The sequence below is a fragment of the Pleurodeles waltl genome, chromosome 1_2 (assembly GCF_031143425.1).
Source record: "Pleurodeles waltl isolate 20211129_DDA chromosome 1_2, aPleWal1.hap1.20221129, whole genome shotgun sequence".
In the NCBI taxonomy this organism is placed as follows: Eukaryota; Metazoa; Chordata; class Amphibia; order Caudata; family Salamandridae; genus Pleurodeles; species Pleurodeles waltl.
This window is the reverse complement of record NC_090437.1, coordinates 1,194,862,512-1,194,876,982: the sequence shown is the minus strand read 5'-3', so window position 1 is coordinate 1,194,876,982 and position 14,471 is coordinate 1,194,862,512. Positions and strand designations below refer to the sequence as shown.

Here is a 14,471-nt window from a genome sequence, read left to right as displayed (position 1 = left end):
CACTGTGCACAAATCGAAGGACAATTTCACACACAATCCTGCATTTAGTACACCAATTACAAAAAAGTATTTCATGCATGGCAACACAATTCATTTGAAGTCAATTGTTTTTCCTTACCTAAGACATGCAACTACGCAAACTACAGGTCCACCACTGCCAAAACTGCAAAGAGTCACAGGAAAGGAAGCAATACGTCCCCTTTGGGGGGGTGAACCTTGTCCAAGGGGCTGCCCCCCCCCCCCACACAAAAAAAATGTAATCATAAACAATCCCTGGTGCCTTAGTGGATTCTGCCCCGCTTGGGGGCAGATGGGCCTAAAAAAAAATAGGCCTATCTTCCCCCAAGGGGGGGCAGAAAGGGCCAACAGTTGTGTACCTCCTTTGGGGCGTGACCCTTGCCCAAGGGGTCACCCCCTCCTCACACAAAAAAAACCCTGGCGTCTTTATGGCTTCTGTCCCCCATGGGGCAAAAATGAGCAACAGTCATGTGCCCCTTTTGGTGGGGAGGCCCTTGCCCAAGGGGTGCTCCCAAGAAACAATAAACACACAGCAATCCCTGGGTCCTAGTGGGTTTTGACTCCCCTCCCCCCTCTAGGGCCAGATCGGCCAAAAATATGGCCGATCTAGCCCCGGTGGGCATAAAACATTGAAAAATGTATTGCCCCCAGGGCAGCGACCCTGCCCTAAAAATATAATTAAAATTAATCCCTGGTGTCTAGTGGGTGTCGACCACCCTAGGGGGCTAGATCAGCTGAAAACACGGTCGATCTAACCCCCGGGGGGGGCTGAAACACAGATCTGTTATTGCCCCCAAGGGAGCGACCCTTGCCTAAGGGGGTCATTCCCCAAATTAAACAAAAAACATACACATGCAACAATCCCTGGTATCTAGTGTGTTTCGACCCCCCCGGCGCCAGATCGGCTGAACAAAATGGCCGATCTAGCCCCAGGGGGGCTGAAGCATGGAAAAATATTTTGCCCCCAAGGCTTCGACCCTTGCCCCTGGGGTTGCTGCCCTAAAATTTAAAAAAAACACACAAATCCCTAGTGCCTAGTGGATTTTGTGTTAATTTCTGATCTGAAAGGAGAGGCATTGTCATGTTTGGTATGGTTGGAATGGTAGTGAGAAATCCTGCTTACTGGTGAAGTGGGATTTAACCTTACTATTATAGAAATGTCACTTTAACAAAGTAGGCATTTCTCTGCACTTACTGTTCTCTATGCTTTACAGTCTGTCTCAATTCCACGTCTGGTCTGTGCTGATTGACAGCTCACCTTGTGCATTCCATCCAGACAGCCATAAACACAGGACACACAGCTGCATATGCATTCAACTACATACTGATGGGTCTTCCTGGGCAGGAAGGGTGGAGGGGCTTTCAAGGACACTTCAAAGGATAGTGGCTTGACCTCTCATAAAGGACTGATAACCCCCCCCAGAGATCTCCTGGCAAACAGGACTAGGCTGAAAGAGGAACTGATGCACTTCAAAACCACTCTTTGAAGTCTCCTCCACTTCAAAGGCACATTTGGGAATATGTACTGGGTCTGTGACCCCCTAAAATCAGAAACGTCTGGACCTACAACTGGACTCTGTCAGAAGGACCGCAGTGTTGCCCAAAGGACTCAACTGTACTGCTTATTTGAAAGGACAGCTCTCCTGCTTGTTGCGCTGCTTCCTGCTGTTCCCTGCAGCAGCAGCCTGCTGGAAGGAATTTGCCTTTCCACCACTAGTGATCTCCAAGGGTTTGTCAGCTTGCCTCCTGTTAAGACGTCTCAGGGGCATCAAAGACTTCACCTGAAAGAAAATTCATGCACTAACAGGCCATGCTGGAAAACAATTGATGCAATGTGTGCCTCATGGCTGGTGAATCGACACAGCACCTGAAGAATTGATGCAGTACATGTTGTGCGGCTGCAGAATCGATGCAGCGCCTGTTTCATCGCAGTCCCAACAACACCACACGTCTGGATTTTCCACGCATCGTCCTTGCGTGACAGTTCTTCATCGATTGCATACAGGGGTGTGAGGAACAGCGTATGCATGTCCGGAAATCGATGAATCGCCTCCCCTGCCAGTAAGGAACTGACGCATCATCTCATCTAGCTGGGAAGAATCAATGCATTACCTCCTCTGTACAGTAAGGAATCGATGCAATGCTTTGATTTCCGGTGCCTCACCTCCCCTGTGACCCGCAACTTCTTTGTTTTGACGCAGTCCAGGTACTTTGTGCTAAAGAAATACATCCATTGACTCTTAAGGATTAAGACCTACTTAAACTTCTAAAAAGTGATATCTTGACCAGTGTATATTGGACCTTTGTTGTTTTGGTCTTGTTTTATTCAGATAAATATGATCTATTTTTCTAAACTGGTGTGGAGGACTTTTGGTGGTGTTTTCACTGTGTTACTGTAAGAGTTATTGCACAAATACTTTACACATTGCCTTCTTAATTAAGCCTGCCCGCTCTGTGCCAAGCTACCGGAGGGTGAGCACAGGATAATTTAGATTATGTTGTGACTTACTAGGATTCTGGTCCCTATTTGGACAGAATGCATTTCTCTGCCAACTAGAGTCACAATTTCTAACACCTAGATTCTGAGTATTCCTGACAACCAAAACCATATGCTGCTCTAGTTACAATCAAACCCATGTTGATCTCATACATTTTCCTCACACTTTTGTTACTATAATCTATCTGTTCATATATGCTAAAGGGGGTACTGTGGAGGTGTGTAAAACACTCAGAACCTACTATTGAACAGACCCATCCCCTTTGGATGCTAGGATGTAGTCTAAAGCCATAGTATTCTGCAAGAACATGGTATTTTAGGCATCTAGCTGATTGGTTATGAAACCTAGGGTAACAACTGTGACATTTGCAACTTCTTCCGGTATCTGAGCATTCCATCTAATTGCTCCAATGGCTTGTCCTACACTATAACTGGGGAACAAAATGGAGAAAAATCTGTTCATTTCGGAGACCTTGTGGTATCCCCGCTTTTGTTGCAGACAATGGTCAGCAGAGTGCAGGGACAATGTAGCTTGCGTGCCAGACCCCCAGTCCAGTCTTGAGGAAACCCATTGACACTTATGAAACACCATACCAGTGGGGAGACTGTGGGGTTTTCTTCATGATGTATAATCTCTACAACGTCACATTCACTTTGTGGTGCTCACCAAACAACTAATTTTCAGAGAAGGCAAGATGAGTAACACCAGGTTTGTAACAGCCAGTGGGATTGTAGTATTTTTCAAGGCCTTGGAAAGACTGGAGGCAGATGCCAGCACGTTCGGGTAGTCGGATAGAACAGATCCCGCAAGTCTTGTGTTGGACTAGAGGCACCAGGAACAAAGGCACCCTGCCCCGAAGACATGCAGCCAAGAGTGTGCAAATTGAGCAGGAGAGATTTCTCAAGCAACAGAAGCTATGAAGTATTTTCATAATTAGTGACTGAGCAGTAAAGTTATGATTTTTGATAACTCCCTGTTCCACAACAATGATGAATCCCACCAATATCCAGAGACTGATGGCAGCAGCAAAGATAGCCGGCCCGACTCACAGAAGGATCCAGTATCTAGGGGGTAGTGGGGCGCTTTCCTTGGGCAGGGGTGGTAACAATGAGGGGGGAAAGGGCTCTGCATTGAGCATCTGTTGAGATGAAGAGGAGGAGGGTAGATATCTGGCCTGCTGGCATGCAATAGAGCAGCAACAGCTCAGGCAGTGAACCCCGGCCTGAGGTTTGATGCAGGTCCAGAAGCAGGAAACGATGACCAGTCATCTTAGGGAGTTGCAGCACACTTGCACTGGGAGGAGCTAAACCACAACACCAAACAGCTGTATTGATGAAGAGCATCACTTGATAGGGGTCGGATCAGTGGGCTGCAGCAACTGCAAAGCCAGCATGTATGTTTTCTGCAATAATGTAGGACTGTATCCTTGTTCAATTGCAATTCTAAGGTGGCAGCTAAGGTGGGATGATTTGAAGGTAACATCATAGGGAGCCTCATAACAATCGTGTATGAGCTCAGCGTGGTTTTCTGGGAAGGTGTTAGTTTAATGGCGTCACTTTAATGAGCCAACTTCCGAACAAGGTTATACTTACTAGAATGGTTCAATAGGCATTGTACAACGTGGGTGAACAACAAAGAACTCATTTTAAACGAGTGCAAGTGTGCAATAAATCTAAGGGTCTAGTGGGTTTCAACGTGAAGCCGGTCCAAAAACAGAGTAGCTGTTGATTAATAATGTGCAACAGCATACGTTGAGGCACACGCGGCCTTTGCATTTTCATGGGCTATAAAGAAGGATTACATTATATATGCAAGTGAATTTACTTTCTCTGGATTAAGTGAGCATGCGAGATTGTCAAGAGAAAGTTTGCTGGCATAGTGAAGAAAATTGTTTGAAGAGCAAAATGCTCATTTTCGGAGAAAGATGCCAGCGTTTGATTGCGCATGCGTATAGATCTCTGGACTGGTTGCGACATGAAGATGAAAGAATATTACAATCACATCGTCCACAATGTCCCAACTACTAAGGATGAATGGAGCAATGATCAAGATCAGTTCTACAAGCAGGTGAAACGAAAAATTTGAAGGAAGGAGTGGCTTAGATGAATGCTTAGAAAATAGTGCCATTATATTAGACTAGTGACTTCAAAACAAGATCGTCATTTTTTTTATGATAGATGTGTGATTAAAACGAGGACGCCAAAATGTATTTTATGAATGTTTCTGAGACGGTGACATTCCTTTTAGTTACTAAATGGTGTATTCGCACACTTACCGGTGGTGGTGTCAAAGCATAGTTACTGTTAATGGTTCACCCAACTTAGGGATGGTGATGTCAACATATCTGTTGCTGGTATAACCATATTTATGTGAGAAAGGAGCGCCTAATGCAGCATAACTGATATCTACAGAAAAGATGCATTTCCTACCGGACACAAAAGGTTTAATGAATCTTAACTTTCATAACAGTGGAACTATCTTTGCACGTGTGGGTTTAGATATCCTCCTCCTCACCAAATGAATTAAATAGAGCGCACAGGCAATTTATTCACCATCAATAGTGATGATATCTCCCAAGTGCAGTCAGAGTCCAAGCTGACAATCTTACGGTACAAAATGTCCTAGAACAGATGACAAGAAGAAGGAAAGGGAACGGTGGAACAAAGTGTCCTATGAATGGTGAAAATCTGAAACACATTTAATAATTGTCGTGGCAACATTTTGGCTTTTATGAAGTATGATGATTTTCAGTGAAAGAAACACCAGTCGAGAAGGAAACAGAACATCTTTATCTTCGTGAGGAACAATAGGTGAAAGGGTTTAAAGTGAAACACTGAAGGGAAAAGAAGAAAGGTATGTGGAAAGGAGCCTGAAAAGTTGTTGTAATATCTTCACAATCACAGCCACTGTTGTATGACAAAACTAAAGCTGGTTGGGCGGAGATGAAGTGCTTTGCTGTAGACTCGGAGATCAGGAATTTCTAGTAGGGGTGGCCAGATCTCCTGGAATTTCACTCTGCGGAGCTACGTAAAAATTCTGCAAGATTCTGCAGAATTTGGCCAATGGGCGGGAATATGCACATCACACTGTGATTTAGCGGCAGCAGTGAGTTCTGCATTGAAAAATCTGCGCAAACGGCACCACGCAGTCATTCCAGCTGATTTTGCAGACGCTCAAGTAGAAAATCTACTTGAGAAGCAGCCCTCGGACCGCGACCACCCACATCAGACAATCGCACCGGAAGTCCTCCTAGGGACCAGAAATCATGCTATAGGATGCTAAATCTCACTCGCATTGCAAGAGGAAGACATTCCACCACAAGGCAATTGTTGAAAGTTAGCCAGAACTCAGTGTTACAAGAGTACAGCAGTCATCAAATTATTGCCAATTCCACAAGCGGAATGACATTTTCCTCCCAGGCCCAGTTACTAGTAGCAGCATTGACAATTTTGCTTTTCTAGCCTACGTAACCGCCCACTGGCGATGAACAGATGTTCTAGTGTACACAGGTGGATGCATGGGGGAGGCTAGCAACCAAAGGTACTTGAGCCTGAGTGAGGTGGTGAGTAGGGGGGCCACCTCACCCCATGTCATCATGGACAGACTTTCTAGTACTCATTTTGTCACCTACTGATCAATTAGTGGAATGGAAGCAAACTAAGCCATCACCCAGAATGTATTAGGGTCACACACATACCGGTCCAAAACTGGAAACAGGGGGGCATATTTATGAGCCCCTTGTGCCACCTCTGAATCATATTGTGACGCCAACGTGGCGCACACCTTCAACTCATATCCGTGAGTCCACACAAAGCCACTATGTGTGGCTTTGGGTGGTCTCATAGATATGGAATAGGAAAAGGCAGCGCAAATCGCTATGTTGCCTTACTCTGCACAAGGGAGGTATTCCATGTGCATAGCGGTGGGTGTTTCCATGCAACACCCATGGGTTTTGACGCATCCCCAGACTTACAGGAGCTTGTAAACCTGGGGATACACCAAAACCTTATGTCTCCCCAAGGGAGGCACAAGGAGAAATATGTTTATTTCTCCTCATTTATTTCCTTCTTCAGCACTCAGTGGAAAAAAGCCTCCCCAGATTTATTTTATGCAGGGAGGTGCCCCTTCCTGCACAAAAACAATCCTGTCTACAACGCAGACACCCTTGCACCATGTTCTAAGGGTGCTTGCTATGGTGCTACGCAGCCACACAGAGTCAGAGTAGCGGGGAAAGGACAGGAATGCACCATAATGCATAGATACGGTGCATTCCTACCCTTATTTTTGATGCAGCACAGCTTCAAAAGCCCACAAATATGGGCCTGTGTTTGTAATGACATTGAGTTAGGTGATCACCCTAGCGCTAAGGAAAGATTGGTCAGTAGTGAAACAACCTTGCACACATGATCATAGATGAATGTTGTTTTTGCCTAGGGTCATGCACTTCTTTAACGTCGACTTAGAACAGAAGCAAAATGGATGTGGTCAGCAATGCTTTTAGGCACAGCGCGACAAGACTCATAGCCAATCCAACTAGTCTCTGTGTAGCTCCTAGGCTGGTGAGCGTGGTTAGGAAAGCTGAATGTGCTGAGAAAAGAACCAGTAAATACAGGAGTGGGAGAGCCAGGGGTGTGTCATGAGGGTCCATACACTATCCGGTTATTTACTACTCGTTTACAAAAGTAGTACGGCTGGCTGGAAGGTAGGTGCGGCTCCCTGCGGATGACACAAAGCTCTACAGCTTACACTGCAATACAACGGTAAGGGAACTCGGAGGAGTCTTCCCTGGGGGGGGGGGGGGGGGTGTTAAAAACTATTTTACAGCTGCCTTCTATATTTTCTCTACACCCTCTCCACTCAGACACCGCACACACCTACACCAGCTGCTTTCCACAAAAAAATAAGTCTTAAGTGCTGAAAAAAACATACCAACCAGGATACAAGGATTAAACGCATACCCAATTTAATGGTAATGGAGTCTAATATACACAGGGACCACAACCTTGTCCGCTCTTTGGTACATTTGATTTCCAATCCCTTGGCATGGTAGCTGCCCGAAGTCAGATAAATTGACTTACAATTCAGGCCAGACGAGGGCAGACAGGTTTAAAAACATGTACCAGGTAGATACTTTTTTTGGTCAGTGGCAAAATGTTATTTTTCTGGTAAGATTGCTTGCAGAGCAAGCAACATAATGAAGAAGTACAACCTCCCTGGAAATTAAAGAGTGCAGCTGGATCTAAAGAAAGTGTTGATGATTCCTTATGCGTTCGACTGGTTGTCACAGGGTAGATCTCACAAAGTAAGAGCCGGAGACCAATTTAAGCACAAGGTGTTGCAGCAGACAGAAAAAAACTGGGACCATAGATGTAAATGGTGCAAATAGCCATGCATGATATGAGGAAGCTTTTCATATCTTTGTATTTACAGAATAAAACAGTTTGCACATGGGGATCAGACCCAAGCAGTGACAGGGTGGTTTGCTTCAATGAAGGACAGTTTCTTATAGAAAGTGTACATGAAGTTCATCAGAGGTAGCATTTATGAAACTAGCAGGAAGAGTAGATGATGCCTCCAGGGACCTTGAGCAGTAGCAGTCCTTGCCAATAGGACATTTTAGACCATGTGCTTCCATAAAATCAGAAACCCGTGATCCGTTGCAAGACAGAAGACTACAGTCTATTAAAACCAACACGACCACAGGCAAATTACCCACAGAAAATTGTGGATACGAAAGAGCTGCGTTGTCTGTCGTAAAAAGCAGAATACAAGCACTGATCTGACATTTTGAGAGAATGTCACGGGATCTCTCGCAGTTTATGGACTCAACTTCAATGGGACAGAACATTAAAATTTAAGAGATCTAACAGTAAAAAGTTCCAAAGTTGTGGAATGGAAGATGTATCAAATAATTTACAACGGAGATGCAACCAGACCACTAGCCAGAACAATGGCGGTTACAGCCAAATATACTGAGTAAATATGGCGCGGCTCTTATCACATCAATGGGCTAATTCCTCATGGAAAAGATTGAAAAAGGAATAAGAGTGAGCTTTCATTCAGCAAAGGGAGCGAGTGGTAGGGCTGCTATCAGTCAAGACCAGCTGTCAGTCTAGATTTTTAATGGGATCAGCCATTACTATAGGCATAAGCAGTGCTTAATTTGTGCTTGTTGTTTCCGGTGCTGAGCACCGGCACTTATTTTAGAGGGCCGGGGCTTATTCTTCTACCTCAAGCATTTATTGCGAGCAAAAGACACATATGGGAAATACTGACGAAGAGAAAAACGAAAAAACGTCACAAAGGGAGAAAGTTGCTGCCAGAGTGAGCTGAAGGGGCAGGGAGTGGCTTTATATGGATTGAAGAGGCCAGAGATGGCTTCAGGATTACGCCGACTCCGTATTTCATGTTCACACATTTAATTGCAGCAGCTGCGTGCTTAAGAGGAGGGCTTTGGACACCGGTACGTTTTTATTTACAAATTAAGCACTGGGCGTAAGGGCCTGTTACATTGGATGGGTATATGTGTATATCAGGTGGACTTCAAACCGTGGCTAATAAAAATGTATTCCAAGAAAGATCTTTATGAAAAAAAAAATCGATTTTACGCTCACATAAAACCGGTTGGCAAAATGTAATGCCTGCATTGGATTGGGTGCATAAGTACATTTCTGGGAAGGAATTACGAATGGTGATTTGCTGTAGTGCTAAACTGAAACAAAGTTACTTCATTTTATTCTTTTTATATCCTTATATAAACTGAACTTGAGCATAAAAGCGCTATAACAGCTCAATATAACAAATATGCAGTGTCACAATAGTTTCCTATTGGTCAGCAATTTTATTTTCTTGAAACACGATATCCGATTACTGCAAGGAAAAAAAAGTAGAACCAGTGCACTTTTGTGGATTTTGTGTGACGTGCTTTGTTTTCATATTTTGTTTTGAAAGCTCGTGGTGACGTCCAGACCGAGGAAGTGACCACTTCTGTCGTCCGTCATGTGGAAACGCTCACCGCTCATACAGTGATTGCCTGAAGGTTCCCAGTCGCTGCCCATTGACTGCTCGGCCAAGTGAAGCTGGACTCATAGCTGTTTTGTGTTTTAATGGCCTTTTCACTAGTTTCAAGAACATTTGCACGTTTACCACATGTTATTGTGCTGACTCTAATATTTAATAAAGCATGTCTTGAAAGTAGAAACATTCCATCATTCTGCTGTTTATCAAACGCTAAAGAGTTAATGGGAACTCTAAGGTTGGCACTACAACCTGTGTATCTGTTTATTAATATTTGTGCACTTTTTAATGTGATACTTTGCTTACTTCGTTATAGTGTGTGTTTTGGGGTACATCCTGAGATAGTGGTCTCAGAAGTAAGAATCCATTCTGGAGAGTGTTTCAGCAGAGCCTAACCACAGACCTCTGCTGGCAGTCATCTTTCGCATACCATCTAGTGATGTGACAATGAAATGGCTTGCAGGTATGGCCTGGCAGGGAAGTGGAATGAAGGCTAATGGCACACGGGCTGGCAGAAGACTAGCAATGAGGGCACCATTTCAGCACTCAACCAGTTCAGTGAAAATTGTGATGTTTCTCTTTAAACAGTGCAGTACAGATAATTATATCTATAACATTTGGTAACTTCCGGTAGGGAGGGAAGAACTGGATTAAACACCTACCAAAGGCAAACATGCTTGTATGTGACCACAGGCCCCTACACGGTCACTGCCCCCGGGTACAGTGTATTTACAAGCTGCCCAATCCCAGCTGCTCTGCACCCAATTGGACCGATGGTTTTTTAAACAAACTGATCAGTGAGTAGCTTGAGAGCAGATACATTGCCATTCAATGATAGGCTGTTCGACTTGAAAGATCTCCTGTAAGTGCTCACAACATTATCACGAGGATACTGACTGGCGATGGCCTGTGGGGTGCTGGGTACAAGAGCTGTGATCCTCAAGCTGACTAAATAAAGACTGTAACAAGGTGGACCCAAGGAGAAGCTCCCCAACCTCAATCCTGACCTTTCCACTACTTCCTGTGGTGGACCCTGCTGGAATGTAATACAGTCTTTGATGCCACCTGTCCACTCTAGTAGCTGAGCGGTGGACACATTCTGTTCAGAATGGAAGAGTTGGGGCCCATCTTTCTAACAATAGGATTCAGTAGTGTAGTTTGCTAAATGCAATCCTCCCCCCCTTTACAACAAAACCTTAGAAGTCCGAACTTTCAGTTTCTTTTGAAATTGTATCCATGGGGTATTACAACCTAATCTAAATTATTGGCAACTTATAGGAAACTCAATGTCCAGAGACCGCTGTGAGGTGCTAGCAGCCTGGTACAGACTGATGAATGGTAAATCCATTCCACCGATAAGAAATGTTTTATTGTCTTTCTAATTTAAAGGACTTCTCTTCGTATGTGGTCCCTGAAATCTCTTTTCCTACTAATTTTTCCTCTCATACGCCAAGCGCTTCACTTTCCACCATGGAGTTCGGAGAGGGCTCTCTGTCACTGTCCATAAAGTATTCTCTTTAGCTATCTTAAGTTATTTACAGACCCAGTGTGCCCATGCAGGTCAAAAAGCTAATTGCCAACTAATAGTACCAATGACTCCAATTCTAAAGTTCAGATGAATTAGAAAACCACATTATAGTCCCATACGTCTCAGGGAGCATGTAGGCCGAGCAAGTCCATATGTCTCTTTTTGTACTCTCTTAGTCCTATATTTAGTTTGTGGAATCCTTCAATAAAAGCCCACTCGAAGCCAGGATTATGATTTGGTGTCTTGATCTGGCAGAAAACTCTGGTATCGAATGAGGACACCTTTTTGAAGACCATTTTCAGGGGAGGTTTTTAGAACAAACACCCTCTGCAAGGCTTGAAAAAGCTACTCTTCATTTTCCTCTCACAAAAATACACATTCTGTGGATGCATTTTACTGTGCTGTTATCAGAGAGTAGCACTGGGCCTTACAGGTGTTCCCACATAACTGACCACTAATCCTCAGCCCCCTTCTCCAAAGCTATGGGGAGCCTGACTGTAATTACAGAATTATTCTAGTCCAGGAATAACAGGTCTTTCTACCTGTGCCACTATGGGAAGACTGCCTCCTAGCTTTCACTCTATAAAGGTCTGTCCAGTCCACTGTAACTTGAATCTCTTGCCAGTCATCATGTGTGGGACACTTAAGTTTAGGACATAAAAATAGAATGTGGATTTCAAGATAACTGGATAGACCATGTTCACAGATGTGTAAGACGACAGTCTTCCTGTTCACAGTCTTTCCCCCAGAGTGGAAAATATTTACTTCACAGCCGTATAATGAAGGCCCTGTTATCCCACCCTGTAATCGTTTCCAAAAACTATATTTTGTCCTTTAGGGCCAAAAATAAATCGAGAAATATGTATAAAAATAAAATAATTACAGTACATTTTGTAAAAGCCTAAAAACCTTAATATCATAGAACGTTCTTCGGTGCATATAACTATTCCTACAAATGCATCACATAAGTGGGGATTACATTTTTGCTCCGAGAATCCACATGGCTCCAAGAAACTTGGCAACGGCAATAACCAGTGCCAGGTGGGTGTCTGATCTAAGAATTCAAAGAGCAACAATGTTCCTATAAACATCCAACAATCTATTTCCTATGAGGGGTTGCGTAAGCAGGGCAAATTAATGAAACATGAGGCAGGGTTTTGATAGGAGCATTACAAGCTGGACAAGTGGTTACCCCCTCAGATGACCAATGGCTGGTAAACGATCTTAATGGTAAAGTTCCTACACAAAACTGGAAATACAACTTCCTGTCTTTAGGGACCAAAATTGCATCCCAAAATGCCTCATATCTGCACACATCTTTCAGATCGACAAAGTCATGTGACAACTTGGAAGGGAGTGCTACACACAATTCCTCAGAGTCTACCACCTTCTAATACTGCTTTTTCAGGTCATGTTTCGATGGGAAGGGAGCAGTGGCTGGGGAAAACCCAAAGGTCGCTGAGACCAAGCATGTATAATGATTCTTTGATGTATCTGAGCCAAGGAATGCTAAGGGAGCGATCAGCTTACACTACGGTCTGCAGGGCAACAGTGTAAGAGGCAAGCTCTGGGGTAGTCCAAAGCTGCCTCCAGTTCAAAAGAGGGCGTTAACTAGCCTTATGACCTATACCCTTAATGCTCAATTCCTTAAAAAGAGGAAACAACGGAGAGCTCAGTGGAAGGGAGACAAGCTTCCTTAGATATATATTCTCAACAAGCAATATTTCTTGGGCTTTAACATGGCCCTACAGTTCTACGCCATAAAGAGGAGAACTCACAGCCTTGGCCTCGTAGATCTGGAGTGCTGGGCATATCGGCTTAGTGTAAGAAAGGCCAAAATCCTTGATTAGAACCCCTGTAATTTGCTTTTGCTTCAACACCAGCTTGGCAATATGTGACTTTCAGGACATATTCTCCGATAACATTAGGCCTAGGTAACTAAAAGATTTCACCTTCTCAAGTGAGATACCTCCAAGTGAAATCTTCCCTTTAAAAGATCTTTGAGGATTGAATGACATCAAATTAGTTTTCGAAGTATTGATTTCCAGTCCCCAAGAGGAGTAGAACTTCTCAAAGCACATAAGGAGTTTCCGTATACCACTCGGGGTCTTAGATATCAAAAGGGTGTCATCTGCAAATAGGAAGACAGGAACTTTGGGTGCCTATAGATAGTTCATCTGCCTCTACCTTGAGTAGGAAAGGAACAATGTCATTAATTTATAATGAGAACAAAGTTGGAGCAAGGGCACACCCTTGGCGTACTCCCCTTGACACTGGGATTTTGTCAGTAAGCTGCCCCAGATCATCCCATCAAACGCGTGCATAGTTGCCCTTGTGAAACCGTATAAATAAGGAAAGAATGTGGGTGGGGATTGCCATACCAGAGAGGACTTCCCACACTTGTTACGAGGCACTAAATCGAACGCAGATTTCAAATCTACTAAGGCAACATACAGATTCCCCTTGCCAATAAAAACCATCTAAGAGCAGAAACCTGAAAGCTTGATCAATAGTGGACATTTTCTTACGGAAGCCAGCTTGCAATGAACTAAGTATGTCATGCTCAGACATCTAATCCTGAATCTTCCCCAGGAGACAGTGGCAGAAGACTTTCTGCACATAGTCCAGTAGGATAATAGGCCTGTAATTGCAGGGGAAAACTCTATCGCCCTTTTTGTAGATAGGAACTACAACAGCACCCTTCCATGACTCAGGAGTTGGTGCCCCTGCCGCTATTGCATTGGATATAATAGTCATTTATCTCGACCAGACTTCAACATCAGTTAGAAACAAATCCGCCGAAACGCTATCCACACTAGCTGCCCTGTCACGTTTTAAAGTGTCTAATAAGTGCACAACATCCGAGAGAGTAAACAATTGTAAAGATGAGGGGTTAGGAGTTTGGTCAATGGTAGTAGGAGAGACCCTATCAAATTCACATACCATACTGAGATGATAGGCAGAATACATTCGGCTAAAATGGTCTACCCACTCTGTTGCAGCAATGTTTGTTGTAACATTCAATACAGTATTATCAGGGCCGCATGCAGCCAAAGACCAGAATTTTGTACAGTTCTTCTCACGCGATGCATCATTTAGTGCAGTCCACCACTTATCGTCCTGCTCACGTTTGACTTTACAAATGGCGGCCTTAAAAGACGTCCTAGCTATATGGATATCAACTAAATCCTCGATCAATGGTTTATTTAAAGCCCTACATTCCTTATTAAACCAGGGATGTTTCCCTTTGGGCCTTCCACCACCAGAATCAATACCTGACATAACATGGTCCGCAATACTCTCAAAACAAAGCATGAGATTGTAACCAATTGCTCACCGGTGGTTACAAGACCCGTCTCTAAATGCACCAATAAGGTCCTCAAAACAGAGTTCGCAGAGCTTAGGATATC

The 14,471-nt window shown here is 43.9% G+C and overlaps 1 protein-coding gene across 1 annotated transcript in view; it reads left to right on the top strand.

Moving 5' to 3' along the window:
* LOC138296090 (vimentin-like) overlaps nucleotides 1-9,688 on the top strand; it is a 73,931-nt gene extending 64,243 nt beyond the window's left edge. Inside the window, exon 3 of the mRNA XM_069234931.1 lies at nucleotides 9,468-9,688. Coding sequence (XP_069091032.1) covers nucleotides 9,468-9,553 — 86 coding nt within the window. The 3' untranslated portion in view covers nucleotides 9,554-9,688. The remainder of the gene's footprint in view (nucleotides 1-9,467) is intronic.
* The last annotated feature ends 4,783 nt before the right edge of the window (nucleotides 9,689-14,471 follow it).